At 46.7% G+C, this 21,976-nt stretch overlaps 2 protein-coding genes across 4 annotated transcripts in view; one reads left to right on the top strand and one right to left on the bottom strand.

Annotated features, from left to right (window-relative positions):
- Positions 1–17,332, bottom strand: part of BABAM2 (BRISC and BRCA1 A complex member 2) — a 133,034-nt gene extending 115,702 nt beyond the window's left edge. The window contains exons 1-4 of one of the 2 annotated variants that reach the window (XM_066595415.1): positions 17,206–17,332; positions 16,942–17,079; positions 12,771–12,847; positions 1,911–2,005 (exon numbers count right to left, since the gene is read on the bottom strand). In XM_066595415.1, coding sequence (XP_066451512.1) covers positions 1,911–2,005; positions 12,771–12,847; positions 16,942–17,069 — 300 coding nt within the window. In that variant the 5' untranslated portion in view covers positions 17,070–17,079; positions 17,206–17,332. The other variant, XM_066595414.1, reaches the window with a different exon arrangement.
- RBKS (ribokinase) overlaps positions 8,244–21,976 on the top strand; it is a 54,133-nt gene continuing 40,400 nt past the window's right edge. Inside the window, exons 1-2 of one of the 2 annotated variants that reach the window (XM_066595417.1) lie at positions 8,244–8,333; positions 18,661–18,737. In XM_066595417.1, the coding sequence (XP_066451514.1) occupies positions 18,679–18,737 (59 nt within the window). In that variant the 5' untranslated portion in view covers positions 8,244–8,333; positions 18,661–18,678. Of the gene's footprint in view, positions 8,334–17,509; positions 17,595–18,660; positions 18,738–21,976 lie in introns of those variants that run through there. The other variant, XM_066595416.1, reaches the window with a different exon arrangement.

Here is a 21,976-nt window from a genome sequence, read left to right as displayed (position 1 = left end):
AGGCAGAGCCTTCTTCACAAGAGAAGCTCAATGAATTGGCGCAGGAGACTCACATAGGCCTCATGGACACGGCAGGTCCGGATACCGTCTGCAGAATCCTGTACGGAATCTGGCGAGCGACCCTGTGTACCTGTTTGTGCAGGTGGCGACATCCACGTGGACCTCTCTTCTTCCAGCTTCTCGCCATTGGACGTGTACTACAGGTTTTTTCCTTTAACTCCTGCTTTTCCTGCGGATGGGCCGCGAGTTGGATGGCTTCCATTGACTTCAATGGGAGCCATCTGTGCGCCCGCTCCCGATTCCACAGCAAAAATCCGCCCGTGTGCATGAGGCCATAAGCTTGGTGGGTTTTCAGCCTCTGAATGTTATCAATGCTTCTACTCACAAACAGCAAACGCTGTCTAAACGTTACACAGAGCAAACTTAAACGCAGCAGTTTTCTCAAGCAGCTCTGCTGAATGACAAATCAGTCGAATCTTAAGACAGTCTAGTCTCATCTCATACCACCGATTGGTTGGCTAAAGTTTTGATGAATTTAAACAATTTAGCACAGCTTTGGGTTCAATTTAGGTCATACCCCCTTTCTTTTACAAAGGAATGCCCCATTGTAAGAAAAGAAAAAAAAGTGTCAGAAAAGTATCCCAACGGCTTAGTAAATGTGGTGCAAAGCATGTTCAACAGGTTTCTGGTGCAATTTGCTGCAGGAAGCTGCCGAGTTTTCAATAACAAATAAGCCCTAAAGTCTATTAAAAAGTTACAGAACTGTTCGTTAGGCAATTATTAAAGGGATATTCTGGTAAGGGGGCTATTTTTTTTTTAAGATTTCAAACTGATGGATTGGTGGAGGTCTGACGGCTGGGACCCCCACAATCCTCAGAAAAGGGCCCGTCTATCCCACTTCTGGCTACGGCAGTACAGCTGCTCCAACAGGAGTGAATGGAGAGCTGGCCGTGTACTAGGCCATTTTCATCAGTGGATTATAAGCGCACACGTGCGGCCAGGGCTCTATTCAAAGTGATGTCACTCCGGTACAACATACGAAACAGATGGAACGAGAAGTGAGGCAAACTGGACCTGCCAGTTCTTGACACCATTGTCTTCCGGGCAATTGACACCCACCGATCAGCTAGTTATTCCCTATCCCGTGGATAGGGGATAACTTCTTGTTACTGGAACAGCCCTCTAAGCATTATTAAGACAGTCTGTTTCTAGTTGCTATATTAGCCAGATCATCTGCACATACGTGCTTCAGGCTGTTAAAGAGGTTCAACTGGATCTAAAAGAAGAACTTTCCTTGGATATGTGGTAAGAAAAAAAGTTTACCGTGTTTCCCTGAAAATAAGACCTACCCCAAAAGTAAGCCTTAGCCTGATTTTTCTGGGAGTCTTGAAATATAAGCCCTAATTACACTACATAAAACACACACACACGCGCACGCACACGCGCACACGCGCACACGCACGCGCACGCACGCTCAGTCCAGGTCCCTCCCGCTGCTCTCCAGCACAGTTCGCGCAGTCCTCGGCCGCTTATACAACATCACATCCTGGTTACGGGGTTCAGAAATCAATGCAGCACTCGATGAACCAATGCGATGGCTGTGATTGGTTCATTCGCCGCTGCATTGATTGGCTCTTCGACCGCTGCTCAGCCAGTCACAGCCATCGCTTTTTGGAGGCGGGATTTATGAATCTGAAGAGCATCGGGAGGGACCTGCACATAGAGCCTGCTAGGTTTGTACACTAAAACCTCCCTGAAAATAACACCTAGTGCTTCTTTGGGGCAAAATTTATTATAAAACGGTCTTCTTTTGGGGGAAAGACGGTAGTAACTGGTTGGAGCATCTATGTACTGCTAGAGCTGGAAGAAAAGCCCCTTAAATGAAACATCCATGTGTCTTTAAAACTTACCGGAAGAGCAGAAGGTTCAGGCAAAAATTCTGCATCTTCCCCGAAGATAAAGTCCGGAGGTAATTCTGGGTACTGAGCATTGAACAGGATGTCCCCTATAAAATAAATGGCATCATTAGAAATAACAGTGAGGACTCACAGATCTGGATGCCGAGTGGCCATTGTCTATGGAAATTGCGTGCCATGTTCATACTCTGAGTTAGAGGGGACCTCCAGGGTCATCGGGTCCACCCATGTGTTCCGTGCAGGATCACTAAATCATCCCAGACAGATATTTGTCCAGCTTATGTTTGAATACTTCCATTAAAGGAGAACTCACCACCTCCCGTGGCAACCTGTTCCACTCATTGATCACCCTCACTGTCTAATATCTAATCTGTGTCTCCTCCCACATCACAAAGGTTTTGTTTTATTTTCATAGAAGGGAAGGGCAGGCATGGCGGCGGATTATCTACGTCAGTACGCGGTCTCACTTTGGGGCAGTTTTTTTCCATTCAGGCTGTGGTTTCGTTTGATGGGGGCTCACTTATAAAATCTGCGCCATTTTAACCTCACAAACAGCCATGGGGCAGCCAATACCGGGTTAGAGCAAGGAAGAATTGTAGGGTTGTAGGATAAAACATGAACGCAGGGAAATGAGAACCGATACCCACAACGCTGAAAATAATTGTCCCGTTCCGATAACGAAGATTATCTCCATATATATTAACGTTTAGTTGTTGGAACGCACAGAAAACTGCGAGGCCAGACAGCTCTCTAATGTGTACGGGCACCTCAAGTGCAAGAACGAAATACCGGACGGGTAAAAAGGCGCATGTCAGGTGACTGTGCTGATCGCGGGACAGCGCCCCCTCTGTCAGACCTGGATATTTCAGTATGTGATGTAAGGGTTCACGTTTGGCCTCCAGTCACCAATCATCATCTCTGTCATGTCATCTGGGGGGCGGTCTCCATCACAGCTGTGACGGAACCTCCGAACGGAAAGAATCAGAACCCAGAAGGACGCAACTTTGGCGTCCGTTTTACAAGGGTTCCTTTCGTCTCTCTGATACGGGACGAGTCACAGAAAAAGTAGCTTGCCGCCATACTTTTATGAGAACTAAAAGAAAATGGTCTTTGTTGCCCCTAGCAACCAATCAAAGCGCAGCTTTCATTTTACGTCAGTGGTATAAGGAAAAAAAGCTGTGCTGCGAATGGTTGCCACGGGCAATAAAGAGAATCTTCTTTTAACCAGATTTCATAAGAGAGTGTGGCGTTAGGACCGGAGGTGGGCTTTTCCGTGGCCCAACCTGTATATGAAGTAGAGAGTATCAGCCGACTACGCCATTTTATACTCCCAATACAGGGTGGGCCACGAAAAATATGTCCACCTCCAATCCTGGCACGACCGTAGCCGTTTCATTTTACCTCAGCAGTATACGAAATGACAGCTGCGCTGTGATTGGTTGCTAGGGTCAACATAGACAGCTCTCATAACTGTCCCATGGTGTTCTCCTGCTACAGCGAATATTTATCACGGATGGTTATATGCAAAGCGGATCTATTAAGGAAACGCAAGAGGCATTCGCCAACAAGTACTGGTTCTAAAATGGCACCAACCTGGATCTGTCAGCAGCATGAAGAAACCGAGGCCTCCGTCAGTCCGGACGCCAGAAGTCGCCCCTTACATTCATCAGCGGATTACAAACAGCCCTCGAAAATCCACTCCGAGACCTAGCAAGTTGGTGCATCATGAATAACTGGAAATGCACGGAGTTCGTAGTGGAAGTACTGCGCCAACCTCTGTGTAGTGGTCGGCGCTTGTAACTGCAGGCTCAGCTTGGGTTGATTACAATGAGAGCCATACTTGCAGTTACAAGCACCGGCCACTACACGGAGGTCGGCGCAGAGACTTCCGCCGCTTTTGCTTTGACCTCTGAGTATTTGCAGTGCTGACACCATGCGCCCGCTCAGCTGATCGGTCAGGGTCTCAAGTGGTGGACCCCAGCCGACCAACTATTGATGACCTATCCTGAGGATAGGTCATCAATAGTATTTTCCATGGAAATTACGTTTAAGATAGGGGATGTTCAGGGCCACAGCGGGGCCCCCTCTCACTCCTATATTTTCCAACCCATCACTCTCTTTAGGGCTATATAGAGACCGCTTTTTGGGATGGCGAGCATCTGAAGATCCATGTTTTCATCGTGTCCTTAATGGCTCCGCCCTTCCTTCCTTCGGAGCGACGATCCATCTGATTGGAAGAAGGCATTCCTCTTTGCGCTCAAGTTATCCATGGCTGCTCGGCCCAGGAAAAAGTTACAAGATCCTTCCGCGGTGGTCTAGGTCTCCGGCCCCGCTTCACAATAGGTTCTCTATTTCAGAGATGTGCCGTCTCTGTGGGGCCGTCAGACGTCCCATGTTGCACGTCCGGTGGGGCTGCGACAAAATCCGACCATTTTGGGACATGTCCTCTACTTAATTATTTGATCAGTGGTAAGAGGGTAATTAATATCCTGCAGGTTGCCTTGCTCTCCTGCCTGGCTCCACTGGAGCTTAACAGATAGATCTGCTGTGATTTTGCCCGATGGCAGCCAGATTGGTCATCCCGCGGCAGGGGCGCACGACCTACACCCCTTCTATGTCAGAGTGGCAACAGGAAATTGGTCGTCTGTGTAACATGGAGGAACTATTTGTGGGGCGCTCGAGACATTGACAAATTTTTGTCAATTTTGAAGTCCTGGATGATGTTTATGGGCACCCTAGAATACAAAGACTGCGGGGTAAGGGGGGCATTGAGACCCTCTTGGAGATTTGGACTCGGCCTCTTCTCTGAGACCCCCGCCCCCGTTTTTTAGATGGCCTCTACATTTCTTCCTTTCTTGATACCATTTCTATTCTCTTCCAGTCTCCCCAGGGGTGTTATATTCTCCAATAACAAGAGATACGGAGGGAAATTTGCTATTGCAGTTATCTCCCTGGGAATCTTTGCCTTGGACACTCTGGACAGACGATGGCTCGGATTTTCTATTTTGGTGACTGTAATTATTCCCGTTTCCTGCTTTTGTTACGTTTCGGTTCTGCCGACCAGCAGAGATCTTTTTGATTCTACATAAAATTCAATAACCTCTGATAAAACATAAATGGAATGGGCGGACTACAATGCCCAGAAACGTGATCAACATCGGGAATATTTAGTTTAGAAAAATAACTGTTCAGGCGTGAGCTAATAACTATCTATATCAGGGGCCAATACAGAGATCTCTGCCATCATCTATTATACCCAGGACTGTAACAAGGGGGCGCTCTAATAACTGTGTATAATATATCAGGGGCCAATAGAGAGATCTCTGCCATCATCTATTATACCCAGGACTAACAAGGGGGCGCTCTAATAACTATGTATAATATATCAGGGGACAATACAGAGATCTCTGCCATCATCTATTATACCCAGGACTGTAACAAGGGGGCGCTCTAATAACTGTGTATAACATATCAGGGGCCAATACAGCGATCTCTGCCATCATCTATTATACCCAGGACTGTAACAAGGGGGCGCTCTAATAACTAAGTATAATATATCAGGGGCCAATACAGCGATCTCTGCCATCATCTATTATACCCAGGACTGTAACAAGGGGGCGCTCTAATAACTATGTATAAATATATCAGGGGACAATACAGAGATCTCTCCCATCATCTATTATACCCAGGACTGTAACAAGGGGGCGCTCTAATAACTATCTATATCAGGGGCCAATACAGAGATCTCTGCCATCATATATTATACCCAGGACTGTAACAAGGGGGCGCTCTAATAACTATGTATAATATATCAGGGGCCAATACAGAGATCTCTGCCATCATATACTATACCCAGGACTGTAACAAGGGGGTGCTCTAATAACTGTGTATAACATATCAGGGGCCAATACAGAGATCTCTGCCATCATCTATTATACCCAGGACTGTAACAAGAGGGTGCTCTAATAACTATGTATAACATATCAGGGGTCAATAGAGAGATCTCTGCCATCATCTATTTATACCCAGGACTGTAACAAGGGGGCGCTCTAATAACTATGTATAATATATCAGCAGACAATACATAGATCTCTGCCATCATCTATTATACCCAGGACTGTAACAAGGGGACGCTCTAATAACAGTGTATAACATATCAGGGGACAATACAGAGATCTCTGCCATCATCTATTATACCCAGGACTGTAACAAGGGGGTGCTCTAATAACAGTGTATAACATATCAGGGGCCAATACAGAGATCTCTGCCATCATCTATTATACCCAGGACTGTAACAAGGGGGCGCTCTAATAACAGTGTATAACATATCAGGGGACAATACAGAGATCTCTGCCATCATCTATTATACCCAGGACTGTAACAAGGGGGCGCTCTAATAGCTGTGTATAACATATCAGGGGACAATACAGAGATCTCTGCCATCATCTATTATACCCAGGACTGTAACAAGGGGGCGCTCTAATAGCTGTGTATAACATATCAGGGGACAATACAGAGATCTCTGCCATCATCTATTTATACCCAGGACTGTAACAAGGGGGCGCTCTAATAGCTGTGTATAACATATCAGGGGACAATACAGAGATCTCTGCCATCATCTATTATACCCAGGACTGTAACCATGGGGCGCTCTAATAGCTGTGTATAACATATCAGGGGACAATACAGAGCGCTGGTGATGACGTCATTAGCTCGTCCCATCCTGCAAACGTGATTCATGAGATTCTTGGCACCATGTAAATGGGCCATTAGTCCCTGCTGTGTGGCTTTATGTTGATAGAGTACAAAGAAATACGTTTAACCCCTTAACGCTGCACGGCGTACGTTTACGTCCTGGCTGCAGGGTACTTAACACATCAGGATGTAAACTTACGTCACAGGGATGAGGTGGGATCAGAAGCAGAGCCGGCGCCATCCCGCAGCGGGAACCGGCCGTTACTGATCGCCGGCCTCCAGCTGCAACACCCAAGATGGGTTAGAACATCGATTTCCACTTTTAACCCCATACATGCCCCGATCTATGTAGATTGTAGAATTAAAGGGTTCACAGAGGGCGCACACTCTCTGTCACGCCATTGGCTCCCCATGACGTAATCGCAGACGGCCACTGGGTTGTCATGGTAACAGGATGCCAGATATTGGGAGTCACGGCTTGTCGTTACCTATGACCGCTATTGAAAGTGATAAGGCATTGCAGTCCAGAAGTCCTGCAATGCACTATCATAGAGGTTACGGTTCAAGTCCCCTACAGGGACATAAAAGCACGCTTTGGAAAAAACAGCAACTTTTTTTTTTCTTTGCACATTTCCCCCATTTTCAGGAAAAAAAATATATATAACGATCCGTACAATAAATTGAACAGACGTTTTATCCTGCACTGCAAAAAAATTAAAAACTGCTGCAAAATGCCCATTTTGGTCGTCTTCCCTCCCCCCCCCCCCCAAAAAAAAACCACAATAAAAGTGATCAAAAAAGCCGTATGTACCCTAAAAGGTACCGATAAAAACTACAGCTCATCACGCAAAAACAAGCCCTCACAGTTAATGAAAAAAACACAACACAAAAGAATTATGGGACTTTAAATGCAGCGATGTAGGGGAAAAAAAAATCTCCAAAAAAGGTTTTTATTGTACAAAAGTGGGAAACCTAAAAAAAAAAATTAAAAAAAATTGGGTATCGTCAAAAAAGAAAAAGAAAAAAAGGCAGAATTTATGTTCTCTCCGTGCTCTTCAAAAAAAAATAAAATATTTACAATACATGTACCCAAAAACGGTACGGTGGAGATGAAAATCCTCAAATAAATCGGTGCATCCTTTTGGCCCAATAGGCCCTGTCCTTAAAGGGTTAATTCGCTTTATTAATAGTTTTTAGTGTTTTTTTTTAAACATTTTTTGCATAGTGCTTTGCTTTTTTGTGTGCATATAAACGAGGCGGAGCTTGCGGATTATTTCACGCTAACATGAGCGCTGCTGCGGAGGCAGTTTGGAGGAGATGAATGCAGAATCCCGAGGCTCTTGAGCTCCGAAGCGATGAGAACAGTAGGAGAAGCCGTTGGTTCAGCGCCTGATAATCTACAGAGCTAAAAAGCGGAGAAAGTGGCATTTACCCGGAAGTGGGGCTCACCGGGAACAGCCGAAATGTCAGGCGCAGCTGGTTAATAGCAGCTCATTGTGTGCCTGGTTATTACAGCTATTCTCGGCGGCACTAAGTTTAGCCTGAGCTGCCAGAACACAAGAGCGTCACGGGGGGCCGACGTTACTTGCCATCCTGTAGTATTACCGTGAATGAGGTCCTGTCAGTTCCGCCACCGGCCACACACCGATCCATACAGGCTTTAAATATACTGGAAAAACTCCGCCCTACCGCCATCTCCACGGTCCTACATGCTGGAGGCAGGTACATGCTAATTAGGTCAAACTGCATGCAAATTGCCAGTGTTAGAACGCTAATTACCAAGGAAAATGTGCTAATCTGCCCTCCCGCTTCCCAACAAAGACGCTGCCGCTGCGATCTTCCAATGTTCGGCGGGGGCTTGTGGCTGGCAGGAAAAGACAGAGCGAGACGTGACGGACAAGCACAATACTGACGGCACGCTCTATTCTCACCTAACAATGGGGGATCGCGGAGCGAGCGTAGAACCATTTAAATCTTGCAAAAGGTCGAAAGGTAAGAGATCTTTATAGCAGATTCCCAGCGCATGTCTGAAAGGCAGGGATGCAACTTCTCAGGCCTCTGCTAATGGAGAGCAAGTTTCCAAAAACGTCATTAACTCACAACATACTGAGATGGATTGCAGACTGAACAGGACACCACGAAGCCTCCAACCTATCACTTTCACCCTTGCTAGTGCATTGCTTGAATTTTTACCGATGCTGCTGTGATCACAGGACTTCATTAGTGTTGACAGACATACAGTAATGCCTCTGTAGTGCTCCTCATTGGAAGGTAGCTTTCTTTTAAGTCAACTTTCTAACAAGCCTTAAAGGGGTTGTCCCGCGAAAGCAAGTGGGGTTAAGCACTTCTGTATGGCCATATTAATGCACTTTGTAATATACATCGTGCATTAAATATTGGCCATACAGAAGTTATACACTTACCCCCCCGGTGTTGGCGTCCCCGTCTCCATGGCGCCGACCGAAGCCTTCTTCTGCCTGGATTAGACGCGCTTGCACAGTCTGCCCTCTTCTGTCCCGCTCCGGCGTGCTCGCTCCGCAGAGGTCTTCTGCGCATGCGCAGAAGACCTGTGCGGCGCGAGCACGCCGGAGCGGCCCCTTCAGCGGGACAGAAGAAGCAGACAGCGCAAGCACGTCTAATCCAGGCAGAAGGCGGCTTCGGTCGGCGCCATGGAGACGGGGACGCCAACACCGGGGGGGTAAGTGTATAACTTCTGTATGGCCAATATTTAATGCACGATGTATATTACAAAGTGCATTAATATGGCCATACAGAAGTGCTGAACCCCACTTGCTATCGCGGGACAACCCCTTTAAACATGACCGGGAATATAAGCCAAACCAGAATTTTGTTCGTAAGGAAGAGACACCCGTCTACAGAGAGCTGTTTGGGGGATTTTGCTTCTCATCATTACAGTGGGCTGGGTGAGAGGTGTAGGATGTGGGTCAGAAGGAGTACCATTTGTCTTTTTGTAGAGCATCAACTGGGAACAGGAAGAACCCTGAAACAGTTGTCTCCAGATGGGTTTTTTCCTCCTGACTCTGGTTTGGCTTATATCCCTGGTTAGGTTAGAAAGCTGAACATTGACTTTTCGGAAGCCTACCTTCCAATAAAGGTTGCTGCAGAAGCTTTGTGCCATCTACTATCTGCATATCAAATTTCCCAGAGGAGCACCATTAGGCCTATAAATATCCCTACACCTACTTAGTGGACTCCAGGTCTCTACAAGGAGATACAGTACCCCTCCCAAGACATGCAGTTGTGACTTCAGCAGGGAGGAAGTAAAGTACTGTCATAATTCAAGTCTCTTTCTACCCCAATCCACACTGAAATTAGCACCCTTCAAGTTAAAAATGAACCCGCCACTGGGTTCATGCTGCCCAATTCATGACCAGCATGCCCACTGCAATCTGCGCATATTTTTTTGGAACCGCTGTGGCATTTCAGGATAAAAATACTTTGAAGTTTGGCTCAGAACAGAGCTCTGAGTCAAAAAGGTGGACTGCACCAGATTCTCCCCGCCCGAGGCAGTCTCCCTATACATAAACGGCCCAGTGATCGGACCCCCACTGATCATAATTAAGGATGAACGAGTATACTTACTAAAGGCAATTGCTCGAGCGAGCATTGCCTTTAGCGAGTATCTCCCCGCTCGAGACTGAATGTTTGGGTGCCGGCGCAGGGGAGCGGGGAGTAGCGGCAGTCAGCAGGAGGGAGCGGGGGGGAGAGAGAGATCTCCCCTCCGTTCCGCCCCGCTCTCCCCTGCAGCTCCCTGCCCGCTGCCAGCACCCGAACCTTCAGTCTCGAGCGGGGAGATACTCGCTAAAGGCAATGCTCGCTCAAGCAATTGCCTTTAGCGAGTATACTCGCTCATCTCTACTCATAATGTTATACCCTATCCTAATCACGAGGATCTAAAGCCGCTTGAAGAAATCTTTGCACAAACAAGAGAAAAATCACGAATAAGTGGCTAGTGGGTACCCGGGTGCGGACATAAGGGTTAAAGGTGATTTAAGCCCCACTGCCCACTTGTAGAGCCTTTGAGCTGCCAAAGCTATGGAGAACCCCACAAATGACCCCATTTTAAAAACTAGACCCCTTAACGAATTCATCTAGGGGTGCAGTATTATAACCCCACAGTTTTTGAATGAATCTAAGCAAAGCAGAAGGAAAAAAAATATGATTTCCATTTTTTTGGGTAATTGTGTCATTTTAAAAACATTTTTTATTGTACAGCACACATATGAATGAAGACTTGTACCCCAATATGGATACCCCCGTTTGTCCTGTGTTCAGAAACATACCCATTGTGGCCCTAATCTGCTTCCTGGACACATGGCTAGACCATTAATGGAGGGAACACCCATTGGCTTTCAGGGCACAACTGAATAAATTCCACTTGTAGAGCCATCAAGCTGCCAAATCTATAGACCATCCCCAAGAAATCACCCCATTTTGAAATCTAGACTACTCTGCCCATTTATCTAGGGGTGTCCTGAGCATTCTGACCTTACCTTTTTTTTTTTTTGCAAAAATTATTATAAAGCAGGTAAAAAATAAAAAATAAAAATTGTATTATTTCCACAAATGGGTCATTCTCATGAGAGTTTTCTTTGTTTGAAGCAGGCAAAACTGGGGAGACGCACCCCAAACTTTACAGCACTAGTTCTTCTATGTTCAGCTATAGCATTGTAGCCCCAATCTGCTTATAGGACACACGGCTAGGTCTATAATGGAGGGAACAGCCATTGGATTTAAAGGCACAACTGTATAAATTCCTTTGATGCCCTACCTCTTGGATAAAAGAAAATGTAAACTGTGCGGCATGTCTGAGAACGGGTCGTTAAGGAGGCCTGGTGGGGATGAGCAGATGGGGCAGTAAAGATGGGTATCCCTCCTCCTCCCATGCTTGCTGCAAACCCAACACATTTTTTGGGTGTATTTCTTGACCTCAGCGGCAGGGATGGGGTCCAAAAAGTGACGCTCTGTGAACCTTCGTACCGCATACGCCTGCCATCTTGCCGGCGGGGGCATGCAGAGAAGCTCCGTGGAGGATGATCGTGACAGGAACGAATCCGGAGGCCTCTGGTAAGAAGTCTCATCTCCCTTTACCAACCGCATCAGCGGGGGAAGAAGAAACTAACTTTAATTTTTCTTTTAACTTTTACAGGATTATCCATTGGATGGAATCCGTGAGGGATAACGCCGATCATGTGACCGGGGACCCCACACTGCAGCCCCCAGTGACACTCCCCGACCCCGCACCTTCATCTTACAGGGCCAATGTGTTTTCAAGGCCCTGTATAATAAAACCCAGGCACCCAGGACGTGAAACCACATATGGGTGGTCACTATGGGGTTTTAAAAAATAAAATAAAACTACATAAATGATATTGTCACATCTATAACATGTTCTAGAAAATATTACATTTATCAAAACACAGAAAATTCCAGTTTAAAAAAAAAACAAAAAACAACCGTTTTCTGATCATCTCAGACCGGAGCCGGCGGCGGGTGGGTGACAAGCCCCGCACAGAAATAGGACATGCCGCGGTTTGTTTGCCGTGCGAGATTTCGTGCGGCCAAACCGTGGCCGTCTGCATAGGATTGCGTTTGTAAACGCAATCCTATGCAGGCTTCCAGCGGCGGAAATCCCGTGGGAAATCCCACCGCGGAATTTCCGCCCAAACTGTGAATGTCAATGAGAAATCACAAAAAACAGCGGTAAAATAGTTATTTTTTTCCATTGCCCCAGGACAAAGAAAAAAGGGTGTAAAAATGAGTAAAGTTCTTCAATCCTTCGCACGTACCTGAAATCAGTGGCTATAAAAACTAGAAGCCGTCCTGCGAAATAAGAAGTGACCGGCAGCTACAGGAACGAAAAAAAAGGTTTTAGAAGTTCTGACCGCTGGAACACAAGAAGGGATGATGCGACTTACTGGTTCTCAAAGCTAAAATTAGCTACGTCAATAAGGGGTTAATAATGCACTTAAGGCGCCGAGTTCTGCGCCAAAAATATTTGCATGCAACAAATTCAAAATCTAAATTAAATCTAATTTTTTTTTTTTTAAAAAGTGCCATTTTCGGAGGCTTTTCCAATTGTAACGTGCCGGTTGGAGGGCTGTTGCTGAGCGAGGACCCCCACTGGGGAATACTCACATTTCAGGGTCTCCCCGGCATAGGGGATGTGCAGCTTGAAGCGATCGCAGCTGGGTCCGGGCGTCAGGGAGGTGCAGCTGATGAGAAAAGGCAAAGTCAGGGACAGGAGAGCTGAGAAGACCTAACAGCACAGACATGTAATAAGCTGTAATAAGCTGTAATCCTGCAGCCGCTCACCAGATCGCCGTTTACTGGATTATCTCCTTTGCTGTTGTTCTTCTACAACCTGGTAGGAGTCTTGGGGGTGTGGGGGGGGGGGGGGAGGGGGTAGGTGCCAATGTGCACAGTGTATTGTATTGGGAAACACATCTTAGGGTGGTTTCCCATTTACGCTGTAATCTCTGGCTAATACCCGGGCAGCAGATCGGACCCCATTATGCTCGGTTCCGTCATTATTCCCTCGACCCCCCCCCGCCTCACATCATAATATATGTAGACAGAGGAACAAAAAGGATGTTGTAACCTACCAGTCTGATACATGATCAGGGGGACACATACTTCTGTGGTCCTGAATACACTATGTTGTCACCCGGGAGCACATACTTTCTGTGGCCCTTTAAACATATATTATGATGTGGCCCAAAAATATATTGTGATCCATAAACAGGGGCGCCGTATACTAAAACTCATGTAGCCCTAGGTTACATGCAAGTCCTTCCGGGTCACAAAATAACATACGTGTTACATACAGAACCGCAGGAAGTATGTGTCCCTCTGTGTCACACTATAATGTATGTATACAGGGCCATGAGAAGTTTGTGTCCTGGTGATTATGCGCCAGGCTGCCTGGGTGAAATCAGAATGTATGCATAGAGGGTTGCATGAATTAGGATGTAATCCGGCAGCTTGACACATAACGGGGTACGTACTTCCTGTGGCTTTGCATGCATACATACGTTATAGTGTGACACAGGGGGCCACATACTTCCTGCGGCCAGGTACACATACATCATAATGTGACACAAGGGGACACATACTTCCTGTGGTCCTGTACACATACATCATAGTGTGACACAGGGGGACATATACTTCCCGTAGCCAGTACACATGACAGTGCGACACAGGGGGACACATACTTCTTGTGGCCCTGTATACATACATTATAGCAGTGTTTCCCAACTCCAGTCCTCCAACAGGTCATGTTTTCAGGATATCCTATAGTAAGAATCCCTGTAGCAATATCTGAAGCTCTAACAATAATTACACCCCCTGTGCATTACTGAGGATATCCTGAAAACATCACCTGTTGGGGGTCCCTGAGGACTGGAGATGGGGAACACTGCATTATAGTGCGACACCGGGGGACACATACTGTACTTCCTGTGGCCCTGTATACATACATTATAGTGTGACACAGGGAGACACATACTGTACTTCCTGTGGCCCTGTATACATACATTATGATGTGACACAGGGGGCCACATACTTCCTGTGGCCCAGTACACATACATTATAGTGTGACACAGGGGGACACATACTTCCCGTGGCCTTGTACACATACATAATAGTGTGACACAGGGGGACACTTACTTCCTGTGGCCCAGTACTTATATTATAGTGTGACACAGGGGTACACATACATTATAGTGTGAGACAGGGGGACACTTACTTCCTGTGGCCCAGTACACATATATTATAGTGTGACACAGGGGGACACTTACTTCCCGTGGCCCTGTATACATACATTATAATGTGACACAACGGGACACATACATTACAGTGTGACACAGGGGGACACATACTTACCGCAGCCCTGTATACATACATTATAGTGTGACACAGGGGGACACCTACTTCCCGTGGCCCAGTACACATACATTATAGCGTGACACAGGGGGACACATGCTTCCCGTTGCCCTGTTTACATACATTATAGTATGACACAGGGGTACATATACATTATAGTGTGACACAGGGGGACACATACTTACCGCAGCCCTGTATACATACATTATAGTGTGACACAGGGGGACACCTACTTCCCGTGGCCCAGTACACATATATTATAGCGTGACACAGGTGGACACATACTTCCCGTGGCCCTGTTTACATACATTATAGTGTGACACATACATTACAACGTGACACAGGGGGACACATGCTTCCCGCGGCCCGGTATACACACACATTATAGTGAGACACAGGGGGACACATGCTTCCCGCGGCCCGGTATACACACACATTATAGTGAGACACAGGGGGACACATGCTTCCCGCGGCCCGGTATACACACACATTATAGTGTGACACAGGGGGACACATGCTTCCCGCGGCCCGGTATACACACACATTATAGTGAGACACAGGGGGACACATGCTTCCCGCGGCCCGGTATACACACACATTATAGTGTGACACAGGGGGACACATGCTTCCCGCGGCCCGGTATACACACACATTATAGTGTGACACAGGGGGACACATGCTTCCCGCGGCCCGGTATACACACACATTATAGTGTGACACAGGGGGACACATGCTTCCCGCGGCCCGGTATACACACACATTATAGTGTGACACAGGGGGACACATGCTTCCCGCGGCCCGGTATACACACACATTATAGTGTGACACAGGGGGACACATGCTTCCCGCGGCCCGGTATACACACACATTATAGTGTGACACAGGGGGACACATGCTTCCCGCGGCCCGGTATACACACACATTATAGTGAGACACAGGGGGACACATGCTTCCCGCGGCCCGGTATACACACACACACACACACACACATTATAGTGAGACACAGGGGGACACATGCTTCCCGCGGCCCGGTATACACACACACACATTATAGTGAGACACAGGGGGACACATGCTTCCCGCGGCCCGGTATACACACACACACACACATTATGGTGAGACACAGGGGGACACATACTTCCCGCAGCCCTGTATATATACACATTATAGTGCTACACAGGGGGACACATACTTCCCGCAGCCCTGTATATATACACATTATAGTGCTACACAGGGGGACACATACTTCCCGCAGCCCTGTATATATACATTATAGTGCTACACAGGGGGACACATACTTCCCGCAGCCCTGTATATATACATTATAGTGCTACACAGGGGGACACATACTTCCCGCAGCCCTGTATATATACATTATAGTGCTACACAGGGGGACACATACTTCCCGCAGCCCTGTATATATACATTATAGTGCTACACAGGGGGACACATACTTCCCGCAGCCCTGTATATATACATTATAGTGCTACACAGGGGGACACATACTTCCCGCAGCCCTGTATATATACATTATAGTGCTACACAGGGGGACACATACTTCCCGCAGCCCTGTATATATACATTATAGTGCTACACAGGGGGACACATACTTCCCGCAGCCCTGTATATATACATTATAGTGCTACACAGGGGGACACATACTTCCCGCAGCCCTGTATATATACATTATAGTGCTACACAGGGGGACACATACTTCCCGCAGCCCTGTATATATACATTATAGTGCTACACAGGGGGACACATACTTCCCGCAGCCCTGTATATATACATTATAGTGCTACACAGGGGGACACATACTTCCCGCAGCCCTGTATATATACATTATAGTGCTACACAGAGGGACACATACTTCCTGCAGCCTTGTATACATACACATTATAGTGCTACACAGAGGGACACATACTTCCTGCAGCCTTGTATACATACACATTATAGTGCTACATAGAGGGACACATACTTCCTGCAGCCTTGTATACATACATTATAGTGTGACACAGGGGGACACATACTTCCCGCTGCCCTGTATACATACATTATGGTGTGACACAGGGGGACACATACTTCCCACTGCCCTGTATACATACATCATAGTGTGACACAGGGGGACACATACTTCCCACGGCCCTGTATACATACATCATAGTGTGACACAGGGGGACACATACTTCCCACGGCCCTGTATACATACATCATAGTGTGACACAGGGGGACACATACTTCCCACGGCCCTGTATACATACATTATGGTGTGACACAGGGGGACACATACTTCCCACTGCCCTGTATACATACATCATAGTGTGACACAGGGGGACACATACTTCCTGTGGCCCTGTATACATACATTATAGTGTGGCACAGGGGGACACATACTTCCCACGGCCCGGTGCACTACATCACGTACCCCGATTTCAGGTCGGTGATCCGCAGGCAGCTGCTGGAGTCCAGGCCCACCTTCCCATTGCGGACCACGCTGGAGATGAACGGGGAGAGCGCAGGGGCGATGCGGTTCAGGGTGACTTCAGGGGACATCGTGCAGAGCCTGGAGGAAGAGGAAACCATCAGACATTGCACAGCTACCGCGGAACGACAAGTCCCAGCCGACCTCCGCCAGACTTGTGTACTATAGTGATGAGACAGCCCATTGACAACAGAACCCGCCACTCACCCCGAGAACCGACAGCAGGAAACCTGGGGTCCTTCCGGCAAGACGCCGCACCGATGTGTCTAGTGCAATGCCTGCCGCGTGGAGGTGTGCTAAATCTAACTTTACACGCCAATAAAACAGTCTAATGCATTAATATATATTAAACATGATCACACACAGCAAGAACTCCATATACTAGCTGTACAGGCCGCCAGCACACTGATTTGTTCCTCAGGCACTGCTCAGGACAGCCCTATCTCTTGGCAGTGTGTTACCATGGAGACAGTTCCCAGTTCAGGCCTTGTATTTCCGTGTTCGAAAGACACGTGAGTGATACAACGCGCTATGATTGGCTGAGTATAGTCACGTGGTATTCCCAGCCGTCTTCTGTGACCGAAGGACCGAACCATGTGAGTGTTGTGGGGGGGTCTAAAATGGACGTCCGTAGGGTGTTAATGTCCCTAGTTACCCATTGGGCTTGTAGTGGGAGCTGTGATACTACAACTCCAAAGATGCAGCTTGTTTGGAGTCATAAAGTGTCAGACGTTGGGCTTTATGTAATGAGAACTCATAGAACTGCAAAATCTCTGCTTGTTGTCAGTGAATAGAAATAAATCTTGTTTACATGTTGAGACTGAAAACCTGTACAGGTCTGATCCTTCTCACAGCTGAGGGTTTGTTACATTGTGTCCAGTCCAGACACTTTCCTCTGGGAGGTGCGCTGTGGGAGTTTGTTACAGTGTATCAGTGCAGGTAAACTGGATCAGTCTGCGGAGGAGACTAGGCCGGCTGCACACCAACGGATTTACATTGCGGATTCTGCGGTCGGCATTCGCAGGCGGAGAAAAAAACGCAGCATGTTCTATTTTCGTGCGGTTTCCTCACGGACGGTTTCCATTGAAGTCAATGGAAGCCGTCCGACCCACGGCCATCCGCAATTGACATTACGGATAAGTCGCGGATACCTGCTTCATCCACAATGTCAATTGCGGACGGGCTGCGGGTCGGACGGCGAGTAATTCCACCCGCGTACCCCAGAATTAAGTCTCATCACCTATCCGCTCCTTTCATGGACTGCCGGAGATGGCGAGTACAAGCGCTCGGCTACTTCCCACTGAAGTGAAAGAAATGGCGGCCGCGGGTCATCGGACGTCACTATGGGTGAGCGGAGAGGGGGACACAAGTACTCCATTCTCGGGATTGGCGCAGGTCTCAGCATGGAGACCCCATCAGACTCCGCCATGGTCCGACCCCTCTGGGGGGACGTTCACATGTAGCAGATTTGGAACCAATTTCCCACATCTGAAAAAATTGCGACAAATGTGCGACAAAACCTCTTTCTTTTTTAGCGTGGATGTAGATTTTGCAGAGCTGCGCTGTGATTGGCTGGCTGCCGGCCGCCGCTGGTGAAAGGTCTGTCGGTGAACTTTGTCCCGGCGGTGTTACTAATGACTCTCTTTCATCTCTTCCCTCCAGCAGCTTACAGACAACAGGATGGACCCCGAGAGGCCGCAGGTGGTGGTGGTGGGCTCCTGCATGACCGACCTTGTGAGGTGAGAGCCCGGTGTATACATGTATACTCCATCCTGCCTCCCGTAACCGGCTGCTCTGGAACAGTATGAAGATATCAAATAGACGTTGTGTTCGTCTTCTGCGCGCTCCATCCCACGTGTGGTATATCATTGGGCGCCAACCTGACGCTCCCAGCTGCAGTGGAACTACAACTCCCAGCAGATGTTGTAGGATGTACAACTGGGAGCCCCAGTAGCTCACGTGTCCGCGCAGTGCGAGAACCTGTATGGAATGGTGGTCGAGCGTAAACAATACGTTTTCTGTGTACGCTAAATGCACACGTTTTTATGCTGTTAGGCCGCCTGCACACGCCCGGGTTTGCATTGCGGAATCCAGAGCGGGCGTCTGCCTCCGGATTCCGCAGCAAATACCTTCCATAGCATGCTATGGAAAAGCGATTTTTTTTTTCCCGCATGCTTACGAGCGGAAATCAATTACAATTTTCCGCTCGCACAGGGAAAAAAAAATCGCAGCATGCTCTATTTTCAGGCGGATGATGTCCATTAAAGTCAATGGAAGCCGTCTTGCCCGCCGGAGCCGCATCATCACCTAGCAATGGCGTGACATAATATGTACTACGCATGTGCGCTGTCGGCACATGTAAAGAAGACTGCGGACAGGCACGCGGGGGTCCGCCCCGGGCACAAGGTTGGAATCCGGCCCGTCCGTGTGCAGCGGCCGTAAACGTATGACAACATATACTTAGATTACACAGAGAGTTTTATAGGAAAACCGTAGTCCCGTGTTTGGCGTCCGTTCATCTGCGTCACGCAGGTTTGCACTTCAGTTCGTTTATTTTGCGTTACACAATAGCGTATTTGACTCTGTAAGAAAAGTACCTTCTGTTTATGTTTATTTTTGACGTTGTCCAATAACGCGGCGTATTGTACAGAACGCTGTGCTGCGCCGTACGATTCTTCCTATAGAAAACGTATCCATTTTATAAACGGACGGAAAAAGATAAAAAAAACGCGACTTAAATTTTCTACGATTTTTCCTCTACTATATAAAAAAATATACTACTTTGGTAAAAACCTACGCAAACTTGCGTTTTTTTAATGAACAAGTATACAGCAAACGAGGTAGAATTCTGCGTATGTTTTTACAGTTTTCTGACATCTACATTAACTTCTACAGTTAGCGCACACAGAAAGTGCGGTGCGAACGGATCTACGGTTTTCCTGTAAAACTTTATGTACCCGTCACAGTATATGTTTCTATACTTTTAAAAGCATTAAAAAGTGTGGCAAGAGTGCGAGAAAACGCAGAATTATGAAACCCATCATTTTCAATGGCCTCATTCCAATCTGCGTTTTTTTTAACATCAGCAACGCCTGTTGTAATCTATTGCACAAGATTAACCCCTTAGTGACCGGGCTTTTTTGCTTTTTTCCATTTTTGTTTTTTCCTACTCCCTTTTAAAAAATCGTAGCTCCTTTATTTATCCATCGACGTCGCTGTATGAGGGCTTGTTTTTTGCGGGATGAGTTGTATTTTATAATGGCACTATTTATTGTACCATATAATGTACTGAAAAACTTTTTCAAAATTCTTGGCGGAGAGAGAAACGGAAAAAAAAACGACATTCCACCATCTTTCGGTGCGTCCTGTTTCTACGATGCAGAAAGTGCAAGAAAAACGCCCTGATATTTTTATTCTATGGGTCAGTATGATTACTATGATACCAAACTTATATAGTATTTTTTTTGCTGTAGTACTTGTATTTTTTTTTTAAGATATTAAATTTTTTTCAATTATTTTCTGCGGTCATTTTGTGCGCGCGATAACTTTTTTATTTTTTCGTCGACGTAGTTAAGCAAGGGCTCATTTTTTGCAGGATGTCCTGTAGTTTCCAATAGTATCAATTTGGAATACATACGACTTTTTGATCGCTTTTTATTGCGTTTTTTCTGGGAGACAGGGTAACTAAAAAAAATGCATTTCTGGCGTTATTTTTTTTTCGGACGACGTTCACCGTGCAGAAAAGATAATGCACTACTTTGATAGATCGGACTTTTACGGACGCGGCGATATCAAATACATATTTTTATTTTATGATTTTGATTTTTTAATAATTGTTATGGCAAAAGGGGGTGATTTAAACTTTTATAACTTTTTTTTTCTTTTACAATTTAAAAAACTTTATTGATCTTTTTTTACTTTACTTTGAAGTCCCCCTGGGGGACTTTAACTGTAGTATGACGTAATGCTATAGCATTACGTCATACTGCTTTTTTACAGGCAGTCTTTCAAGCCACCCTGTGTGGATGGCTTGATAGGCAGTCTGCTAAGGCAGCCCTGGGGCCATTCATTAGGCCCCCAGCTGCCATGACACCTGCACGGATCCCCCGATCTCACCGCGGGGGGGCCGTGCGGGAGCCCCAAACAGCGTTCGGGGGATTTAAATGCCGTTGTCAGAATTGACAGCGGCATTTAAAGGGTTAATAGCCGCGAACGGCCGAGCGCGGCTATTGCCCGCGGGTGTCAGCTGTAATAAACAGCTGACGCCCGCGCTGTATGGAGGGAGATAGCGGCGCTACCTCCCTCCATACACGTCCTGCAGCTGCAGGACGTAAAAACACTATGGCCCGGTCGTTAAGGGGTTAATGCGTGAAAAATAATCACAGGCAGCAGCGATACGATGTGAGATTTTTTTTTTTCCAGAAAAAAGCATTGCTGATTCTTAGACATCACATGAGCAAGTATGCAATATTGCTGCGATTCTCTCATGGCGATATGGCACTCGCCCGTGTGAAGTAACCCCTAGGGGAGCCTATCAGGCTCCCACAGCATTATAAACTATGTTATGGTGCTGTTAGGGGGCGTGACAAGGACCAGGTGATGAAGTTTTTAGACTCACTCGCTCCCGAGATCCAGCACTGTTTTATGGGCGATTTTAGTGAATACGGACCAAAATAGGACATGGTGCAATTTAAAAAATTTTTTTTATTTTTTTTTACATGCATCGGTCCGCATGAAAAAACACATCTGAATACTACTTTCTACTTTAATAGGTCCGTGTGCTATTTGTATTCATTCAGTAAGAAATATGAACAGTACCCGGACAGAAATACACCCCTGTAAATGAGCCTCAATAGCGAAAAGTAAGCCTGCTGGGGTTTTTTTTCTCATTCTCCCCCTCCCCCCACCAAAAATAAATAAATAAATTAAAAAAAAAAATATATATATATATTTTTTTTTTACTGCATTGGATGTACCC

Source organism: Eleutherodactylus coqui, chromosome 3, assembly GCF_035609145.1.
Source record: "Eleutherodactylus coqui strain aEleCoq1 chromosome 3, aEleCoq1.hap1, whole genome shotgun sequence".
NCBI classification, from domain to species: Eukaryota; Metazoa; Chordata; class Amphibia; order Anura; family Eleutherodactylidae; genus Eleutherodactylus; species Eleutherodactylus coqui.
This window is presented reverse-complemented; position numbering and strand designations above follow the sequence as displayed.